This window comes from Myotis yumanensis, unplaced genomic scaffold (genome assembly GCF_028538775.1).
Source record: "Myotis yumanensis isolate MYYU_CA2020_CCGP unplaced genomic scaffold, mMyoYum1.0.hap1 SCAF_2, whole genome shotgun sequence".
Lineage (NCBI taxonomy): Eukaryota > Metazoa > Chordata > Mammalia > Chiroptera > Vespertilionidae > Myotis > Myotis yumanensis.
Genome location: NW_027223753.1, coordinates 78,954,512 through 78,976,893, shown reverse-complemented (window position 1 = coordinate 78,976,893; position 22,382 = coordinate 78,954,512). Strand labels below are relative to the sequence as shown.

Genomic DNA, 22,382 nt, shown 5'->3' with positions numbered 1-22,382 from the left:
TCTCGGATTATTAATTTGGTATTTCTCCAGTGCCTTCAAGCATAGGTTTTTAATATTTTGTCAAGTCTCAGCTGTCCTCAGTTATAGGAGTCAGAACATGATCCTGCACCCTATCAATTCCACAAATATTTTACCTCCTATAGTTCATTACACCGTGTATATGTTCTCTACCCTACTTCTGTTAGAATGCTACGATCAGGGCTGATTCAAACCCAGAATAATTATTTGTTCAATTGAACCAAAAGTCTTTCCTGATACTTGTGCTAATTATTCATGTCAAAATCTCATTGTTTTATTATTTTTAAATTTAAATTCTTCATTGTTGAAAGTATTACATATGTCTCCTTTTCTTCCCATTGACCTCTCCCTGGCCGCTCCCACCCCCCAGCACATGCCCCCACCCCCCTACTGTCTGTGTCCATGGATATGCTTATATGCATGCATACAAGGCCTTTGGTTGATTTCTTATCTCCCCACCCTCCTTCCCTCTGAGGTTTGACAGTCTATTCCATGCTTCTACGTCTCTGGATCTATTTTTGTTCATCAGTTTATATTGTTCATTATATTCCACAAATGAGTTAAGATCATGTGATATTTATCTTCTCCAACTGGCTTATTTTGCTTAGCATAATGCTCTCCAGGTCTATCCATGCTGTTGTGAATGGTAAAAATTCTCTCTTTTACAAAAATCTCATTGTTTTAAATCAATAAAAAAAATTTTCTTATATAATCATTAAAAGTATCTTTCCTTCTCCCTGCAAAACAAGGCCTTATCTACATGTCTTTTTAAACAATTTAACTCTGTGTCACGTATTTGATTTAAAGATGATCTTATACTTTACAGATGTTTTTTATGGCATCACACACACACACACACACACACACACACATATAAATGTGATTTAACATTCATTTTATTTTGAAAATTTCATGATACTTCTTAGAAACTATCAACAGGATAGATTCCTAATGAAACCACTAAGCTATATACACTGGATAGAAAGGCACCAGAACATTTCTCTGTATAAAGAATTACTGATTTTTAAAAAATGTGGTCTTGTGCCTCTTTTCATTTCAGTGTTTCTCCTTCACTAAGTAGCCACATATGGAATTGCTTATGATTTCATTTTTCTGTGGGGAAAGAATTAAATATATTACAAGGTTGTCAGTCTGTTCAGAAACCTCTAGGAACCAACAGCAAGGGAAAGAAGAGCCACTTAAGAGAACTCACATCTTCCTGAGTAGCAGGGATACTTCTTTGGTTGCTAATTTTAGGAACTATAGCCACATCAATAATTGCTCCTTTCCCCCCAAATTTGGCCAGGATGCCAGCACTTACACTTCTATAATAGCATGTATTTCCTCTTTAACAGGTCTGATGCTATTTGTTCAATGTGTGCCTTCCTTGCTGGAGTTGAAACTCTTAGTGCCAAGGACAGTTTCTAAATTGCCGTAAGGATAATATTTAGCATTTCAGTGGGTTTCCTTACTCCAAAAGCTAAATTATATTGTTCCTCATAACCCCAGAGTCAAGCATGCCTAACTATTCTGGATTCCTTACCTTCACCCAACACATCTTAGACTCTGACATATTATGTGTATGGTTGTAGCCTGTCTTGATCGCATCTCAGAAACGAAAGCTATAACCAGCATCACTGGTCAGGGGCTGGTCGAGTTTCTCCTTCCTTTTGGCACTAAGTATCCCTTTGATACCCAATAAAATGCTAACTGGTAACAAAATCAGCCTTCAATTATTCAGGAGTTGGTCATTCAGATCCCCTGCTTCTCATATTCTTTTTCCCACTTATTCTCTAACTTTTGGGCCTCTCACTGGTAAATATGACGTCAAAGGCTGGCTAGAGCAAGGGGGATGACTCCTACTAGTGAACTTTGTGATTGGCTAGAAATTCCAGTGGAACACACAGAGCTGGTGGGTGGCTGAAACTTTATGTAAAAGGTTGGAGAACTTTTCTGATGATATCAACTATTCTAAGGAGGACACAAAAAATACAGCTGGTCCAATCAATAATCACAGTTAACACTACAATCCTATGATGTTACTATTTTGTCCTCACATTTTCTAGGTGGTGATACTGGACAGTCCGAGCTCCTCCATCTACCCAATCTGGGAATCAAACATACTACTTCCTCTCTCTGAGCCTCATGTCATCCTATATAATAAAGAGGTAATATGCAAATCAACCATCACACCCTCACACAAGATGGCCACCCCCATGTGATCAAAGATGGCCACCACAAGATGGCCGGCAGGGGAGGGCACTTGTGGTCAATCAGGCCTGCAGGGGAGGGCAGTTGTGGGGGACTAGGTTGGCAGGGGAGGGCAGTTGGGGGTGATCAGGCCATCAGGGGAGGGCAGTTGGGGGCAATCAGGCCAGCAGGGGAGCAGTTAGGTGTTGATCAGGCTGGCAGGGAAGGGTTAGGGGGTGATCACGCTGGCAGGCAGAAGCAGTTAGGGGCAATCAGGCAGGCAGGCAGGTGAGTGGCTGGGAGCCAGCAGTCCTGGATTGTGAGAGGGATGTCTAAACCGGCAGTTGGACATCCCTCGAAGGGTCCCAGATTGGAGAGAGTGCAGGCTGGGCTGCACTCTCCCCGCCATGCACGAATTTCGTGCACCAGGCCTCTAGTCATTAATAAAATAGAAACAGTAACCTGACAGGACCACAGCATTAATAACAAGAATAAAATGTATGAAACTGCTTTGTAATGTAGAGGAGCAGTCTAATTTTATATCATTACCAACATTAATTGCTTGTTCACAATTTAAGTTTTACATTAGAGAGATGATTTTTCTTCTCAAGGGGACAGGTGTTCCACATGGGTTATTGTAATGGATAAAATCCTGGATTTTTACACACTTAGTACGCATGCCACACTCCATAACAGTGCTTACCTTGGGAGGTTTCCTTAATGATGCAAACAAAACATTTCAACAGCAGAAGTAGAGAGGGTTGTCAACACAGCAGCCACATCAGAAGGTAGCAATGAAAGAGAAAAAAACGTAAGAGAAACTCAGCATCCTGATAACATGATCTGAATGATATTGCAACTTCAAAAAGATCAGAGGCCAAATTCATTTCACTGCTTGAAGTGATAAATTTTTACGTTTGCTCAAAAATATAGTACAGGCATAATGAATTTCTTTTCTGATTTAATAGAACACATCTAGTTGTTCAGAGACAGTTTTAATGATTCTAAAAGATGCCAACAGAAGAGCATCAAAATAAAGATACTGCAATCATACTGCATGGGGTCAAATACTTTTAAATCAGTCTCATATTTAAATTTTTCTTTAATTGTTATTAAAATGTATGTATATTTCCTTTGATAAATTTTAAAGCCATAGTTCTGGATGACAATTTTCATATATTTCAACTCTGAACAGAAATTTAAAAGCAAGTTACATGCTTCCCTATCACATGTGCCATTTTTAAATACTCAGTTTTGCATGTTAATAACTCAAATATGACTGAAATTGCACCTGGAGAAAACTCTGAAAAGGAAATCATTCTGAAAGTAACAAACCATTAGTCTGCCTTGCTTTGTAAATGTTTTCCTTGTGTACAAAATTAAGGTGCTGCACTACCCTATATAATAAAAGCCTAATATGCTAAGTATCTGGTGGTCTGGTTGGCCATTCAACCAATCAAAGTGTAATATGCTAATGATATGCTAAGGCCACTCAACCACTTGCGATGACGTGCACTGACCACCAGGGAGAAGTCGACCGGTTGACCAGTTGCTATGGTGTGCACTGGCCACCAGGGGCAGACGCTCCAACCAGTAGGTTAGCTTACTGCTGGGACTGAGTAAGGTGGGCTGGACACGCCCTGGAGCCCTCCCACATCCCTCCCCGGCCCCAATTGTGCACCAATGGGGTCCCTCAGCCTGGCCTGTGCCCTCTCACAATCCGGAACCCCTCGGGGATGTGAGAGATCCGGTTTCGGCCTGATCCCACAGGCCAGGCCAAGGGACCCTGCTGGTGCATGAATCTGTGCATTGGGCCTCTAGTAATTTTATAGTATGTGATCCTGTGACAGTTCTTGGCTTTCCTGATGTGATTATTCTTAAGGAACCTCCAATATCATCAATTCATTAAATGTAAAATTATTGTTAAATAGATATGGGGGAATGTTTCCCATGGCTTTCATCCTTAACAGGGAACAGAATCATGAGGGTACAGGCAAACAGCAAGTGTCCTTTCTCCATCACTGGGTACAATAGAGCTCTGAGGGCCCCAATAAAACCCAGAGCTCAGCAGCAAGGAAAGGCTGTCCATGGATTCCAGAGTCAGGTAGACAACTCAAAACTTCTAAGTCTAGGGAAGGAAAACCATGACATTCCTATGGTGATGAAACTGAAAATTCATCTCCTTGAATTTTAGGAATTAGCTGAAAGGAAATGAGACCTAGGTCAATACGGCAGACAGTTAGGCACAAAGAGAATGTGGTTTTTATATTCAGATTTTAGAGGGAAACGCTATCTAGAGAAATGGGTTTCTCTGCCTGCTTCCAAGCAAATCTCAACATTCTGTGTCTACCCTTTAAAACAAGATAAACATTTATAGTTGTTATAATAAAAATGCACAAGTGTTTTTAATTCTAAGAAAGCTGTGGATCTCTGCTTTGTGGATAAAGCTTGAGATTTCTGCCAGGAAAATTTCCTTAAGTAGAACACTGCTCTGGAAGGCATCTGTCTGAGCCGGTAGTACAACATTTAACTAAGCCTTCTCTGATTTTGCTTCGCCATTTAAATCACTGCTTTATTTAACAAAGGGAAGAAAAGTCACTTGGATTATAACAAGGCATGGACCAAGTTTGTAAAACATACCTTCACATTTAGGCTACGATGTAACAGGGGCGGGGCAAGCCAACAGGAACCCCAAGGCTCTCTCTGGAGTTCTCCTGTGCTTCCTTTATTCCATGACTGAACGATAATCATTACCAGCATCAAAGAACAAGTGCTGGTTTGTAGCTAGTAGCTGTCCAACAATAAAGCTATACTTTCTTCACTGACATTCCAATGTGACCTTCTTTATTCTTTTTAAGAAACAAATCCTACTTCAGCATTTTAAGTACTTGAAAAGTGTATCCCTTTCATTTAGAAAGAGAGCACATTATATGGGAATGCCAATATAATTCTGCTACCTTCTTTTGTGTGTGTTTCTGTTTGTTAAGAATAAATGGACACTGGGCAGCAGGGAAAAAGGGGAAGCCACTAACTTCATCTGCTGCTACCCAATTACTAGTCATTTAGTTTAGCACAAGGACCCTTACTATAGAAAGCAAAGGAAGTCAGGACTTCACAGCAGTACTTCATTAATTGCTAAACCCTTCCTGATGTCTGAGTTAGATCATAAGCAACTAAGTCATCCTAATTCAAACCACAGTTTAGTGCCCCAACCCCAAGAGCTTATACACAATTATTTGGTAGTTGTGAAGAAAATTTTCCCATTATGAGTAAACCTGACTATAATCCTACATAATAAAAGGCTAAAATGCAAATAAACAGAACGGCGTAACAACCGAACAACTGGTCACTATGACATGTGCTGACCACCAGGGGGCGCGTGTGGAACATGGCAGACGTCGGCAACAGGCGGCAGAGCAAGGCGGGTGTCGGCCGCAGCAGGATGGTGGAGCAGGTGAGCAGGGGTGCCAGACCAAGGCAGGGCGCCGGTTGCTGGCATCAGGACGAGCCTCTGGTGGTTACTGAAAATTCTTTGCTCCCATGCACCATGGTCCTGGCCAGCACTCACACCTGCTGCCGGTGCCGGCCCCACTCACACCTGCTGCCGGTGCTGGAGCTGCTGCTCGCACCCATTGCCAGCCCCCATCGCTCAGTGCCATCAGTGGGTCTAAGTGGCGGCTGCTGGCCCCAGTCGTCCCTGAGGGCTTCTCCACCTCCCCCTGCTCCTGAGGGGTGAGGAGCTGCTGGCACCAGCCCCAATTGCTCCACGCTGTCAGCATGGGAGTGGCAGCAGCGGGAGCAGGGCTGCTGGCAGACAGGGGTCTGGGAGTCATGGCGGGAGTGGCTGGACGGGGTGTGGAAGATGGACCAAGACCCTCCCCTGTGCCCACTGCAGCCTCGTGGCCCACAGTTCCTTTCAAGGTGCACAAATTCGTGCACTGGGCCCCTAGTCAAATATAGTATGCTACCCTTTGAAACAAACTAATGTGATATTACAATATAAAGATAAAAGTTTTATATATATACTAGAGGCCCGGTGCACAAAAATTTGTGCACTCTGGGTGGGGGGGTCCCCCAGCCTGGCCTGTGCCCTCTCGCACTCTGGGACCCCTCGGGAGATAACGACCTGCTGGTTTAGGCCTGCTCCCGGGTGGCAGAGGGCAGGCCCAATCCCTAGGTGCAGCCCCTGGTCAGGCTCAGAGCAGGGCTGATTGGGGAGTTGGGGCACCGCCCCGTCATGCACAGAGCAGGGCGGATCGGGAGGTTGCGATGCCACCCTCAGTCATGCTCAGGGTAGGGCTGATCAGGGGGTTGGGGCACCGCCCCCTGTCACACTCAAGGCAGGATCGATGGGGAGGTTGCGGCGCCACCCCGTCACGCACAGAGCAGGGCCGATCAGGGGGTTGGGGCGCTGCCCCCTGTCACTCACAGAGCAGGGCCAATCAGGGGGTTGGGGTGCTGCCCCCTGTCACTCACAGAGCAGGGCCGATCAGGGGGTTGGGGCACTGCCCCCTGTCACTCACAGAGCAGGGCCCATCAGGGGGGTTGGGGCTCCGTACCCTGTCACACACAGAGCAGGGTCAATCAGGGGGTTGGGGAGCTCCCCCCTGTCACTCACAGAGTAGGGCCGATAGGGGAGCTGGGGCACTGCCCCCTGTCACACACAGAGCAGGGCGGATCAGGGGGTTGGGGCGCTGCACCCTGTCACACTCAGGGCAGGGCCAATGGGGAGGTTATGGCTCTACCCTGTCATACACAGAGCAAGGCCCATGGAGGGGGGTTGGGGTGCCACCCTCTATCACCCACAGAGCAGGGCCGATCAGGGGGTTGGGGCGCCGCCACTGTCACACTCAGGGCAGGGCCGATGGAGAGGTTATGGCTCTACCCTGTCACACACAGAGCAGGGCCGATCAGGGGGTTGGTGCGCCGCACCCTGTCACACACAGAGCCACAGGGCAATCAGGGGATTGGGGAGCTCCCCCCTATCAGGCACAGAGCAGGGATGATCAGGGGGTTGGGGCGCCTTCCCCTGTCACGAACAGCGCAGGGCGGATAGAGAGGTTGTGGCCCCGCCTCCTGTCACACGCAGAGCCTCAGGGTGATCAGGGGGTTTGGGCGCTGCCCCGTCACGCTGATCCCGGTGCCAGGGGCCTCGCTGCTCTGCTGATCCCGGTGCTGGGAGGCATATTACCCTTTTACTATATAGGATAGAGGCCTGGTGCATGGGTAGGGGCGGGCTGGTTTGCCCTGAAGGGTGTCCTGAATCAGGGTGGGGGTCCCCACTGGGGTGCCTGGCCAGGCTGGCTGAGGGGCTGAGGGCTGTTTTCCAGAAGCGGGTGACTGAAGCTCCCAACCGCTCCTTTTTTTCTTTTTCTTTTCTTTTTTATTCTGGGCCAGCTTTAGCTCTGAGGCCTTGCTGCTGAAAACATCGATACAATGTTGCGGTCCGGCTGGCTGAACCTGGCTGAATGAAAGCCGGTTTCTGGGGTTTTGTTTAGCTTCTTATTTGCAACGTAGTACATAGTTGCTTAGAGTTGCAGCTGAGAGGCCGGCAGCGGCAGGCGGGGAACGTTGGAGTCCGCAGTCACTGGAGCAAGCAAGCCTCCCTGCTCGCTTCAGTGCATGGCTGCCAGCCGCCATCTTGGCTGACAGTTAATTTGCATAAGGATATGCTGATTAGCCAATGGGAAGGGTAGTGGTCGTACGCTAATTACCATGTTTCTCTTTTATTAGTGTAGATGAAAAAGGATGAATATAAATATCTATCAGAAACATAATCAATATTGAGTGTGTATATTTTTTATTATGACCTTGTTGATTATATCAATAAAATCTTATCAGCAAAGATTTCCGTCAAACTCTCAGTCAGGCCCAGCCTATTGCTGAGATACCTATATTACAGAAAGAGGTACTATCCCTGGCGAAGCAAATATCCTATGAATTACAAAGAACATCCCTTCAAACAGACTGAACAGACCTGCAGATATGGGTATGGCTGCTGACTTATTAGAACAGAGCATTCCATTGATTCTTGGCTAAAGGCATGTTGCACTCCTGACCACTCTCCACTGCCCACCTTCTCATTCATCCTCAAAAAAAGTCCATTTTAAAGTATGTGAACCTTTCAGGAGATAGTGTGTGCGTGTGCGTATGTGTGTGTGAAAGAAATACACTGACCACTATTTGACATTTTAGACACCAGCAAGGTAATAATGTCTCTAGCGCCCAGGAAGAAAAAAAATAGGAGGTACAGTTCTACACTAACAGTATCTCTATTTTACAAAACCCCAAAGCCTCTTCCCTTCTCTCTCAGGACTGGGAAGTCAATGGATCTCTTCAAGTCAGTCACACCATTTGCGTTCACCACCAACGCATGCAATTCCAATGCTTTTATCTCACTGTTGTCTCCCTGCTCTGCTTGATCCAATCTTCCTACTCTCCAAGACCCAGGTCAAGGCCCAGTTTTCTCAGCTCCTCATCCAACTGTTCGAGGCCACCTTGGCATTCACCCCTTTGATACTGCAGTATTCCTGAGGTCAACAAAACAGCTTAGCTCTGACTGGTATATGTAAAGTAATCTCTGTTCCCAATTCCACATACTCATGTAGGATGGAAAACACTAAAAGAATTTTTACATTACAGAGTTAAAAATAATCCAGATGTGAGAATTTACTTCGATCACCAACCAGTCCCACAACCCCATGATATTAGGGCAAGATTGCTTGCATTTAACAGTAGTGAAACCTTAGAGATTGTTAGAAAATACAGACTATTTTCAATGACTTACTTAAAAATAATTATTTCTCTAGACCAGTATTTCACAAAGAGAAGTTCAATGGAACGTTAACAAGGGTCAAACCCTCAAAAGTTTCTGAGGTCCACTAAGTTCAGAAATGTACGCTCAGTATCATGAGACTAGAGAAAATACCCTCCTCCCCCCACCTACACACACATACTCTAGTAAATAAGATTGTAAAGATAAGTTGGGTCTATACTGGGCCATTGAAATGAGAGTTGGTACTTAATTTAGTAGGTAGTATGGACCTGGAAAGTTTAACAGCAGAATGAAATAAAGAAAGCAGTATAACAGTGTATCACAACAACCCTATATAGCTGGAGTTCTTTCCCCACTTCTCACACTGAAAGATTTCTGGGTCAAAGAGTCTTTTGTCCGTATTTACAGCCTCTTGAATACAGTTAGGCAATTAAAATTTAGATGGCCAACGGCCCTGATGTGCACAAGCCCTAATAACCAGTCAATGTTTAAGGGACATGAATGATCAGTGTGTGCTTCTAAACACAAACTTCGCTTCCATGTATTAATTATTTGATCAATGATTGTTGGAAAATGCCATAACCTGTATCTGAAAGATATATATAGCTAACTGACATTTGACTCCTGAAGATCAGTCTATGGGCATGACCTTTAGCCCTTGATGATCGTTTCCAGCTTGGAGAACTATATCCTGGGTCACCTAAATTGTCCAAGAACTCTGCTAACCAGCAAGTATTTTCTGAGTACTGATTCCCACACTGCACATTATAGGTGCTTTGAGGGATATGAATGGAGCATAGTCTCTGACCTCAAGAAGCTTACGACCTTGTGAGAGACATAGGTGCGCACATGAATAACTGTTAAACAGTAATAAGTGTCACAGCAGATAGCAACAAAGAGCTGTATTCTGTCAACAAATATTTAACACCCAGTGTGATACTTTGTCGAGCTACAAATATAAATTAAACATATTGCCGATCAGACAACAATATACTGAACTTGTACACACATATTACAACAGAATATTATGTGCACAGCAGTAGCCTCCAAAGAGGGCAAGATCAAGTGGAAACAAGGCAACGTATTTTCTCTCTGAGGAGAAAACCCCTGAGCAGAATCTAGAGGGCTGAATAGTCAGGAAGCTGAAAAGGCAAAGAAATGGCGTCTCAGGAGGGGTAACTGTCTGCACAAAAGCATCGTCAACACAGCCCACTGAGGACCAGAAGACTGTTCTGCTGCGGAGTTCACAGAAACACAGACAGTGGGACATGGGATGATACAGGTTGGGGTTTTGTAAGATAGGTGGGTATAAAAGTCCAGCTTCAATCAGCATTAATTAACTGTAGTCTGAAGATGAGTTTATACACTTGTAAACCAACAAGTTAACATATCCATATATTTAAAACATATAACAAGCATTTCTATGAATTATAAGTAAAAGGGGTTATATATGCATTTTGAAGAGCCTCTGAAACCTATCACAATAAGAATGTTAATGCCCAAAACATTAAATGCTTATAGGAAGCTACAGCAAAATTTTCTGACCATGTGAAGAAACCAATTCATTCAATCAGAACATACTTCTAACATCAATATACCTGGTTTGCTTTGGAAGAGTATGTCTTTTAGACTATTTTGGTTTAAGGTACATCCTCAATGTCATTTAAAAATTGTTTTTATTCTAATCCCCTATTTCCTATAAGACTTTCATCTTGCACCTATGAATTTTGCAAACTAGGTGCTTTTCAAGAACACAGTCCCTGTAGCTGGCTAGGGTCTGCTCTGGATCAATGGGAAGACCCAACAGGGCATGGGTTGGGAAGAGAAAGAAGAAAAGTCAGGAGGAGGACAGACTGGGAGAAAACAGCAAGGCAAGAAATGTGTGGTCAGGATAAAGTTAAAAAGCAAAGATGCTGATTAGAGTGGATGAGATGTAATATTTCAGATATAGAACGTTTCAGGGTGGTAAACTCTAACCTAATCACAGCAGAATCTCTGTAAAATGGAATGAATGATCATTAATAACTAACACTTATGCAGTTCTAACTATGTTCCAGGTATGTTCCTGTTAGCTCTCCCTGGTTTAATGCATTGAACATATTTGATAACCCTATAAGACTCTCTTTATTATTGTTTTTCAAATGAAAAAAAACTGAGATACAAGGTACAGAGATTGTATGACTTGCTTACAGTCACAGTTAACTGGCAGCAGCAGCATGATGCAAGACCGGGTATTCTCTGGCTACAGCACCCCCCATTCTTAACAGCTACAGTGTATTGTTTCTCTGAATCTACAAGAATTTAGTAAACACTCTTTTAGCCTAGGCTAGGATACTGGATAGCAATCCATGTGGATGCTCAATGATGTGAGTCATCCATGTCTGCATGGGTCATCCATGCAGTTAATGTCATCAGCTAGCCCTGTCTGTGTCAAGGTCCTTCATGAGTGTTTAAGAGAATCTCAAAGGAGGAATGTCTTTTACATGAAATAAAGGGATGTCGCAGCAGTGTGGAGTCCGAGGAAGGCTGCAAACTTCCACGTCCCGTAGAGAGGAAGAAAACGGATCACCACTGGAGAGGGCTATGAATAAAGCCACAAAAATGTGCATGCAGATGTGTTGGGAGCAAAACTTAGTCAGGAAACAGCTAAAATAAAGTTGGAGAGCAGAAGATATGTTCATGGAGCAGTAGGCAAACAGAGGTAATTGGGAACTATAAGGCAGAAATAATATATAGCAACCACAGTGCAGACAGCACAGAGTGCCACGCTGACTTTGACTTTTTTTAGAAGCGATTGCCACGGATGGCTTGTGCAATGAGAATAACACGGTGAGATCTGTTTTGGGAGCTATGATTGAGGCCACGCCACCTGCAGAATGAACAGTGAGAGATGTCCTGATGACCCTCTACCTAGCGCCCACCACAGCCTTCATGGTGTGTGAGCTGGCACCACTGCAAAGGCAAGAGAAAAATAGGATAAAAAGTAGAGAACAAAGAAACGATCTGAAGGCAGAATCTGTAAGACTTGCTGTGTGATGAGCCACCCACTGGGCCTCCCCACTCCATCTGTAAGGATGGAAACACAGCTGTAAGGTACTTCCATCACAGACCTTGCAATGAGATGAATGAAGGGAAAAACGGCTTCAAGTACCTCAATATTTAATATGTTGTTGAGTTAAAAAAAATTTTTTAAGAGAAGAGAAGGAAAGCTTCTTTTTATATATATATATATTTTATTTACTTTTCACAGAGAGGATGGGAGAGGGATAGAGAGTTAGAAACATTGATGAGAGAGAAACATCGATCAGCTGCCTCCTGCACACCTCCCACTGGGGATGTGCCCACAACCAAGGTACGTGCCCTTAACCGGAATCGAACCCAGGACCCTTCAGTCCGCAGACCGACGCTCTATCCACTGAGCCAAACCGGTCAGGGCAAGTTTAAAAATTTTAATTCCGAATATATTTACAATAAACAACTAATAGTACCAAAACTCATTTAAAGAAAACTAAACTGCATCTTTTTAAAAATTACCATTCCACTTAACTTGCTCTTATTTTCAATAAAAGTCAAAAGGAAAACTGAACCCATGTTGTACTTGTGGAAAGACTTGTGGTTTGATTTTTTGGTGTATTTGGACTACATCCTCCTGGCATAACTAAATTTGGCTGGAATTTCTATAATAAGTAATATAGGAGAGTGGTGAAGAGTTCAGGATTTGGAAAGTCTAGCTCTGCCACCGTCTATGTTGATCTTGGGCAATTTTACTGAACTGAGCTTCAGTTTCTCTGGCTATAAATTCAGGCCAGCAGAGCACTCCTTCAGGACTGTTGAAGGGTTACATGTGATGGCAAGGGTAACACGCACACCATTAGCACATAGTTATTGCCCAATAAATGTCAGATGCTATCGTTGTTACAACAAAGAGCCCTCCCCGATAATACATGCAAATGTCAACACAGCAACAAATTTCATCCAGGAAAAAGTTACTTGGAGTTGAAAAATGAGCGGACTTTTTTGGCAATAGAGAAAATTTATTTTCACAAAAAAGAAAGGAAACATGATGTTTAAAATATGCTCTTCAAACAGGGACAGAGGATGTTGACAATTGTGGGAGCACACTATTGGATACGTGAATGGTCATTATACTCTTCAAAGAAAGTGAAGATGCGCAAAATGTTTTCAATGCTCAGAAACTGGCATTACAGAAAAAAGAATACCCAGGATAAAAGTGAATGCACAACGTTCTGAGTCTCGAGTGTCCTTGCTGGGAAGAGAGGAATGACTGGGAGGGACAGCAGCAGAGAGGACTCCCTGGCAGTGCTCAGGCCTGAGAGGAGACCCCAGGCCTGGAAGGTGCCATTCTATTTACCTCAGTGATGGCATACCTTAAAGCAGCGGTTCTCAACCTGTGGGTCGCGACCCCTTTGGCGGTTGAACGACCCTTTCACAGGAGTCGCCTAAGACCATCAGAAAACACATATATAATTACATATTGTTTTTGTGATTAATCACTATGCTTTAATTATGTTCAATTTGTAACAAGGAAAATACATCCCGCATATCAGATATTTATATTTCGATTCATAACAGTAGCAAAATGACAGTTATGAAGTAGCAACGAAAATAATTTTATGGTTGGGGGTCACCACAACATGAGGAACTGTATTAAAGGGTCGCGGCATTAGGAAGGTTGAGAACCGATGCCTTAAAGGGATGTATAAAATTAAAATCTTGAGGAGAAAAATGCTCACTGTGTTGTCAATGACACAGTGGTTTTGGGCTATGAGAGTATTTCATGCGAGAAAAAGTTTTGTGGTTTTTTTTTTAAATATATTTTATTGATTTTTTACAGAGAGGAAGGGAGAGGGAGAGAGAGTCAGAAACATCGATGAGAGAGAAACATTGATCAGCTGCAGCTGCCTCCTGCACAGCCCCTACTGGGGATGTGCCCGCAACCAAGGTACATGCCCTTGGCCAGAATCGAACCTGGGACCCTTGAGTCCGCAGGCCGAGGCTCTATCCACTGAGCCAAACCGGTCAGGGCGAGAAAAAGTTTTTTAAGAAAATATGTACAGGCCCTGGCTGGTGTGGCTCAGTCGGTTGGTGTGTCCTCCCGTACACAGAAAGATGGCGGGTTTGAATCCCGGTCAGGGCACATACCCAGGTTGGGGCACGTGCAGGAAGCAGCTGATCAATGTTTCCCTCGAACATCTCTCTCTCTCTCTCTGTCCCCCCCCCTCCCTCTCTCTCTTTCTCTCTCTGTCTCCTTTCCTCCCTCCCTCCTTTCCCCTCCCCTTCTCCCTCTCTCTAAAATCAATAAAAGCATGTCCTCAGGCAAGGATTTAAAACAAAACAAAACAAAACCCACATGTACAACAAAGGGAGGGAAAGAATAAAGAAAATAAAAACCTTGGAAACATTTAGGTGAACATTTATAAAGTTGGGCACCTTTTAATAACCAAACTATGATATTAATGTTTCTAGCAAAGAGCTGAGAGCAGGTGCAAAACTATAAACACTTCAGCATACTTCAGAGGGCTGATCATATGTGACATCTGGTCCCATGTACTGCTACATGGATACAACAGAATTCCTATGACAGCTGACAAAGTGGCCACAGAAGTGACTTAAATGATAAAGATAAACTTCATTAAAAATGGCCTAATATTTAAAATTCTGTCATTTATTTTGTCTATAAAGAAGTGGTTATTCATCCTACCTCTCACCGAAAAACCTAGCAGCACTGTTTAAGGATCTGAAATGCCAGCAATAAAAAAGGTCAGGGGTCACCATCAGAAACAGAACCCAAGGGAGCAAACAGTTTTGGTTGCTTTTTCCAAAGGGACACCTGGAATTTTCAACTGAGTACCAAAGAGCAGAATCACTCTGTCAATGTAAGATGTGCTCAAAGGACCAGGATGGACGTTGATAGCTTGACAATTTCACTATTGAACCACTAGAATGAATTGTGAGACAAGGTGATAAAGAAAAAAGCCATCCTGTTAGTCTTTTCCAAAACATTTTTTTGCAATAAAAATGCCAACTTTATAGTAGAAGCAATAAACTTCTGAAATAAAGTGAATAAAAACAGCAAAGTCTTACAATTCCTACTGGAGGTTTCCTAATCAGTTCAAATTTTATATATTCATTTTATTTTAAAACTGTGATGATCCCCAAAATGTTTTAGGGTTATAAGAGTTTATAAATATAATGCAACACAATTTCATTTTTAAAAAATCATCATTTTCTTTCTGCACAGTGTGTACAACCTGTGTGCTACCGAGCAAGACAAGTTTAGTGGTATGGGTCATACCATCTCCACAGACGAGGCAGGAAGCACACAGTGGTGACCCTCCACGTGGAACTGACCACAGCCCTCATGTTACACATCAAGTGGCTTGCAAATAACTAAATGAACTCTTGTTAAAGGACCTAATCAACCAATCTGTGTTACAAACTCTCTTAATATCAGGTTCATCTCCACTATGACACTAGTAACTGTAAATACGCTTCTAATAAAAATTTTATTGCCTAAAAATATTTTAAATAAAAATAACTGAATGTCATCCAGGTTGAGCCTAAAATCTAAATACCCCAAGCTTGGAGGAGGGGAGCGGGGCTTGAGGTTGAATAATCACCGATAGTCAGTAATTTAATAAATCATGCCTACACAGTGAAGCTTTCATAAAAGCCCTAATAGATGGGTTCAGAGCTTCCAGGTTGCTGAACAGGTGGAGGTGCTGGGAGGAAAGGGTGCCCAGAGGGCATGGGAGCTCTGAGCCCCTTTCCCGTGCCTTGCCATATGCATCTCTTCCATCTGGCTGTTCCTGAGTTGCATGTTTTTTATAATAAACTGATAATCTAGTAGGCAAACTGTTTTCTTGAATTCTATGAGCCATGGTAGCAGATTATTGAACCTGAGGAGGGGCTCATGGTAACCTTCCACTTATAACCAGTAAGTCAGGAGACCGGGTGACAATCTAGAGTTGTGACTGGCATCTGAAATGGGGGTGGGGACAGTCCTGTGGGACTCAGCCCTTAACCTGTGGGATCTGATGCTGATTCCAAGTAAAGTGTCAGAACGGAACTGAATTGTAGGACATCCCATGGGCACTGCAGAGGATTGGAGAACGGGTCTGTGGGAAAATCCCTGCACGTCTGATGGCCAGAGTTCTGAGAGTAGAGAAACACAGAGTTCTTTTCCCTTTATGGTGGTTACTACCTGGACAAAATCTGGAAGTACCACCAGGCCCCCTGCTCCTCACAGTGCAGCCTGAGGATTCCTGGCAGTCAATGCACTGTCTGTCACTGGCCTTGGAGGAGATAACACTTTCTCTTTTTGTTGTTGTTGTTTATGTACCTTCTTCCTTTTTTCTTTTCTTTTTTTAAAAATATAATTCTTTATTGTTCAAAGTATTACATGTGTCCTCCTTTCTCCCCCATTGACCCTCTCCAGCCCGCCCCCACCCTAGGCCGTCACCACCCTATTGTCTGTGTCCATGGGTGATGCATATCAGATTTGTTAATCTCTTCCCACCCACCCATCCTCTCCTGCCTTCCCTCTGATATTCCCCACTTAGTTCCATGATAAGACTCTCTCCACCCTGGCCCTCCTTCAGAGGTAAAATGTCACCATGCCCTCCTCCTCCAACATTTACAAAAGTGTCCATCACTAATGGATTGTAATTAAAAAGGAAAAAGAAATGTCCCTCTGAAAGTTTTAATATTGCTTCTCAGAAGCCAACAGGAAATTTTCATTTCTATGTGATCAACTGGTTAATGAAATGCAAAACGTGAGGTGAATACATGAGTATATCCTCAGTAACTACTAATCCAACATAATGACATTCATATTATATATATAAGTGTGTGTGTGTGTGTGTGTGTATTTCCAAAAGTAAAATGGGTACACAAAGCAAATGGAAAGTCTTACAAGTTCTATGGCATTATTTTAGGCGATCATTATCCATTTATAACAGCTCTTCTGCCCTTTTCCCAAATATTGTCAAGGAAAGTACCACCTAAAAGTTCCTCCTGAGTAACAAAACACAGCACCTGCAGCCATGGGCCTCAGCCGCCAGGAAGCCCGCGGGCAGGGTCATCCCTATGGAGGGTTCTCGGGCCACTTCATGAGCTCCCGCTCCATATCACCATGGCTGCAATTCCCAGTCCGGGAGCCTGGCAAGAACTACACTAGGTTAACCAAAACAAACTGGGCAGAGAAAGCAAGGCTCTTGTGCAATTTTCTTCCCATGTCTTCAAAAGTGAGGCTTTCAAAAAAATGCAGCACAAAGTGCCAATTCTTGATTTAAAATCAAAAGAATTAAAGCACCTCTGGGAAACACTCTCAGGCTAATTCTCAGTCTATCTGCTACTACTAGACCAATTAATATGTGGTTTGGAAGAACCGTGAGTTTAACTACCTTGTTTTATTCTTATTTCCAAGATTAAGTTTCCATTTAAGTGAGTTTGTATCTTGATGCCATATATTTATCACAGCATGTTTATGATGGCATAAACAACATTGAAATGTTCCACATTAGGGAGTCAGAAGCAAACAACATGCTAAAAGCAACAGCTTAACAAAAGCAGGAGTATTGGCTGAAAAATCCCAGTAGAGATGGACAAGGGCCTTTTATGAGAGCCAGTCCAGCATGGTGGTTGCTGGGGTCTAACCCCAGCGGGTCCAGGGATCCCCAAAGGTGTGGACGGAGTCGGCAAAGAAGGAATGACATGGAGGCAGCGTTCAGTTCATCAGCATAGCGAGGTTCTCCCTCCAGGATCTCCAGCGAAGTACTGGTCAGGATCTCCAACCAAGTTCTGGTGCCATGTTCTCTCGCTAGGTTCTCCAGCTAGGTTCTCCAGGTTCTCCAGCCAGGTTCAGCCACCAGGTTCTTTAGCCAGGTTCTTTTGCCATGTTCTGTCTAGGTTCTCCAGTGAAGTTCTGTAGCCAGGTTCTGTCCAGGATCTTTTGCCATGTTCTCTGGCTAGGTTCTGGTTAGGATCTGATGAGGATCTGATGATGAGCTGATGAGGAGCTGATGAGGAGCTGATGAGGATCTGATGTTTGTTGTCTTGTTACATCCGTATTTATACCAGCCGATTTTAATCCTGTCAATTTCTATTACAAAGGTTAGGGCGTTTCTTATCTCCATTCCAGGGAGTAAAGATTATGTAGCTTAACTACCCGCCTGGCACTTAATTAAGGGGTTGTATCCACTCCCTAACCTCAGGGAAAAATCCCCACCTGGGGAAACAACCTTTCTCGGAGAGGTGACCTTGGTTAAAACACATGGCACTAAGGAGAGCAAACATATTAAGAACAATATGCTATATATGCCAGGTCCCTTGAAACATATGCTGTGCAGATGTTTCTTTCCTGCAGCAACTGTGTCAAGCAGCAAGGATGGACCGGCTTCCGGCAGGTGGTTAGAAGCAGAGACGCAAAAAAGCCATTCTGCTGGGGTCCAACTCTTGCCTCCACCACTTTCTAGTAATATGACCTTGGATGTGGTGTTTAAGCTCTCAGTACCTTGGTTTCCTCACCTATCAAACAGAGCTGTTGTGAAGGTTCAACAAATTAATACATGTAAAGCCTTTAAAGGTATCAGGGTAACACTGCTGATTGAAAAATCTCCCACTTCCAGCCATTTTTTACTCAGAATCTTTTTCTTTCCATTTGCCATAGAAACAGGTGCCATTGCTGACTCTGGATGCTCACGAATTTTAAGAGCCTGCCAGGCCCACCACTTTGAGAGCTGCGGGATCAAGACACCTGACTCAGCAGCCCGTGTGCTGTAAGATCATCTGTGTAGAACCGTTTAATCTCAAAGTCACACTGAGTCGAACCACAAAGGCAGGAAAATTACAATTCTAATCAATCCCACTTCTGATATGAAAGAGATTTTATTTTAGAAAGCTCGCTAACTACACAGGATGATGTTTCTCATCCCCATCCCTCAGATAATCATGGGAGCTACATATGAGCTCCTGCCGAGAACATGTCTCTGATGAGAGCCACTCCAGCGGTAAGCGTTCATGGCTTTACTATCCTCTGTATTAGGAAGCATGATGTGGTCAGTAGACCAGAACAGTCTGTTCTAGAACCCAAATATATCTAAAAGCGTTGGCAGAGTCCACGGGTCAATTTTAAATTCACAGCACTGAAAAGGAATGAGCTTTCAAGCCACCAAGGAAACTTCAATGCATGTTACTAACAAAGAGCTGATCCGAAAAGGCTACATACTGTATGATTTCAACTGTTTGATACTCTGGAAAAAAGCAAATTATGGAGAAAGTTAAAAAATCAAAGATTTTCCGGGGGGCTGCTGGGGGATGGAGGGCAGGGTCTGAATAGACAGAGCACAGAGGATTTCTAGGGCAGTGAAAATACTCTGTTTGATATAACGATGGATAGATGTCATTATACATGTGTCCAAACCCATAGAATGTCCAACATCAAGAGTGACCCCTAAAGTCCATAAGTAAACTATGGACTTTAAGGGATGGAGCTGTGTCACTATAGATTCAACTGTAACAAAAGCAGCCCTCTAGTGCAGGATGTTGATAATGGTGGAAACCATGCATGAAGACAAGAGTATATGAGAAATCTCTTCCTTCCACTCAATTTTGCTGTGAACCTAAAATGGCTCTTAAAAACCAATTTTGATTAAAATATTTTTTTAACCTAAGCAAAAACAAACAAAACCCCCTTTCTAACCATACCCCATGTGTTAATTTCCATATAAGGCCTGTCACCATCTCAGAGCAGCAGGTCTGAGACTGACCCGGCAGGTTTAGGATGGCTAAAACAAGGTTGCATTCATGCTGCAAACGCCTTGAGGACAGCTGCCACGTTTTTTATTATCCCCAAACCACTCTGCAGCATTTTCTTTGCATGTACTATTTACATGGTTAAAAAAAATAAATAAACAAATCTTTTCCCCACTATGCAAACTCACAACATGGGCCCAATGAACACCATTATCATGGAATTCTTGAGACTTAAGTATTCTTCTGAGATTGTATAGGAAACTCATTACAGATTCAAAACAACAGGAAAGTCCAAGTAAACTGACAGGTAAAGGAGTGTCTTGAGTCTAAAGGACAGTCCAAGGTATGAGCAAGGGACAGGTTTAGCAGGTGTTTGTCCTGACACACAGTCCCCCACTGACGATGGTTTGACTTAAGATTGTTTTTTTTTTACTTTATGATGATGACCAAATGATACACATTCAGTGGTAATCATTCCTTGAGTTCTCAATTGTGATTTTCCTGGGCTAGTGACATGTGGTACAACACTCTCTCGTGATGCTGACAGAGCAGAGAGCACAGCTCCTGGTCAGCCACACAATCATGAGGGTCAACCACCAACACTTTACATTGTACTGTGCTTTTTTGGATACTGCGTTTTCTGTTTTCACATCTACAACATGCCCAACTGTGTCTCCTGGTTCTGGTGACAGGACGACGAAGGCAATGACTCTTGAGATGAAACTCAAGTAACTGCCCAACTGTATGTTAATGCAAGTGTTCTAATCACGTTTAAGGTAGATGAGGCTAACTATAATGTTTGGTAAGTTAGTTGTATTAAATGCACTTTTGACTTATGATATTTTCAGCTTATAATTCAGTTTATTGAGACGTACCCCATCATAAACTGAGGAGAATCTATATAACTGAGAATTATCAATAAATGAGCAACAGTAGCACTGCCTTAGCAACTTAGTTCTCGCCTTCAAAAGGCATCAAGAAGAGGGGGAAAATCAGTTCACTAAACTAAAGTCAGAATCTCAGTTGGAACAAGTTATTATAAAGCCACCATTAATAATCCAATACTGGAATGGGTCAGACCAATCTCAGTTAAAAAACAAAATGTTCCACAACAGACACTTTACCCATCCCCTCGTGGAGCTACTACTGGGCTCGGTGATGCTGTCTCTAAGGCCTCTACGGACGATTCCAGAACACTGTACTCACATACTCTGCTCTATGGGAGGGAGGGAACCAATGTTATTGAACATATTCTGTCTATTACACATGGTTCTGGACACCTGGTATTATTCACTCAGTTGTCAACACGTGAGGAGGAATTTATTAGCCCCATTTCTCAGATGAATAAACAGTCCACAAGACTAAGTAAATGGCAGAGCTAGGATTAAGACTGAGTTCATGGCCTTTCTAGTATATTCCTTTAACCCCCCATCTAACCTTGCAACCAGAATGACCTACTGAAAATAAATTTCCTATCGTTCGCCTGGTTTAGCATCCTGCCAGGACTTCCTGTTACACTGTAATAAATACCAAATTACTTACTGTCATCTACTGGAAATGGCCTATGGGTTACCTTTCCCACATTCCATCTCTTCCTTTCTACCCATCGTGAGTTCATAAAACTCATTCCTGCCTCAGAGCAACCATACATGCTCTTCTATGCCAGGAATGTCCCCTCTCACCTGCAGTTCTTTTTCACACCTGCCATGAATGTCACCTCCCCTAGGAGGCCTTCCCTGACCTCTCCATCCAGAGCTCCCCTGTTATTTACTAACAATTTTCCTGTGACACCTATCACACTCTGTCAGTATTGTGGCTTACTGTGTCTGTTGCGTCCACTGTGAGGTAAGCTACACCAGGGCTACGCCAGGTCTGCTCTGCTCACTACCATCTACCCCATGCCTGGCACGTGTAAACACACCCATCTCTTCCCCACTCTGAGTGCCTCCCAGGCAGAGGCTGGGTCACACTCGTCCAGGTTCTTCCCCGCTGCACAGTGCTTGATATGCAGGAGGGGGTGAATGTTCACTGAAGAAACAGACACAGGCACAAAAAAACAATCCCAGAACCACACACTGAGAGAATGTGATGTCCCAGACGGCGATTTATGACAGTCATACAGGAAGGGTAGCCTATTCTTATGTGAATGACTGGATTCATTTACTTACTACTGCAGAAAAGTGATTGTTTTGGCTGGTTAACCACTATTTGAAAGTCCTTTTAATAAAAATGTGTTTACTGGCTTGTTCATGGGATTGCTCAAAAGCTCTTAACATCGCAGGTAGGGAGTAGGGAAGCTAATTCCCAGTTCTGGGCTTCAGTGGGCATTTGTGTCAGGTGATCTGGCTGGACGGTGTGTGCTCTCTGGGGCCCGCCTACCTAAAGGTGGCAGCATCACTCAGAGAAGAAAGCATTCACACCCCAGGGTGTCTGCATAGGAAGCCTCCACCCCCACACCCCGCACCTCCCTACCTATCCACTCATCTCATAGTACTCTGCTCTGTTTTCCTCTCTGTACCTTTTACCATTTTAAACCACTTTACTAATGTACTTACTTATCTTTTTTTTTCTTCTCCCTTTGCCCCCACCTCCACCCAGCCTTGCCCCACCCCAGGCTTTTACC

At 43.5% G+C, this 22,382-nt stretch overlaps 1 protein-coding gene across 10 annotated transcripts in view; it reads right to left on the bottom strand.

Annotated features, from left to right (window-relative positions):
* KIF13A (kinesin family member 13A) overlaps positions 1 to 22,382 on the bottom strand; it is a 219,279-nt gene that overhangs the window by 125,998 nt on the left and 70,899 nt on the right. For 9 of the 10 annotated variants that reach the window (XM_070405671.1, XM_070405675.1, XM_070405677.1 and 6 more), the window contains exon 3: positions 2,912 to 2,924. The exons of the other annotated variant lie outside the window; for it this stretch is intronic. In XM_070405671.1, the coding sequence (XP_070261772.1) occupies positions 2,912 to 2,924 (13 nt within the window). The remainder of the gene's footprint in view (positions 1 to 2,911; positions 2,925 to 22,382) is intronic. 10 annotated transcript variants of the gene reach the window in all.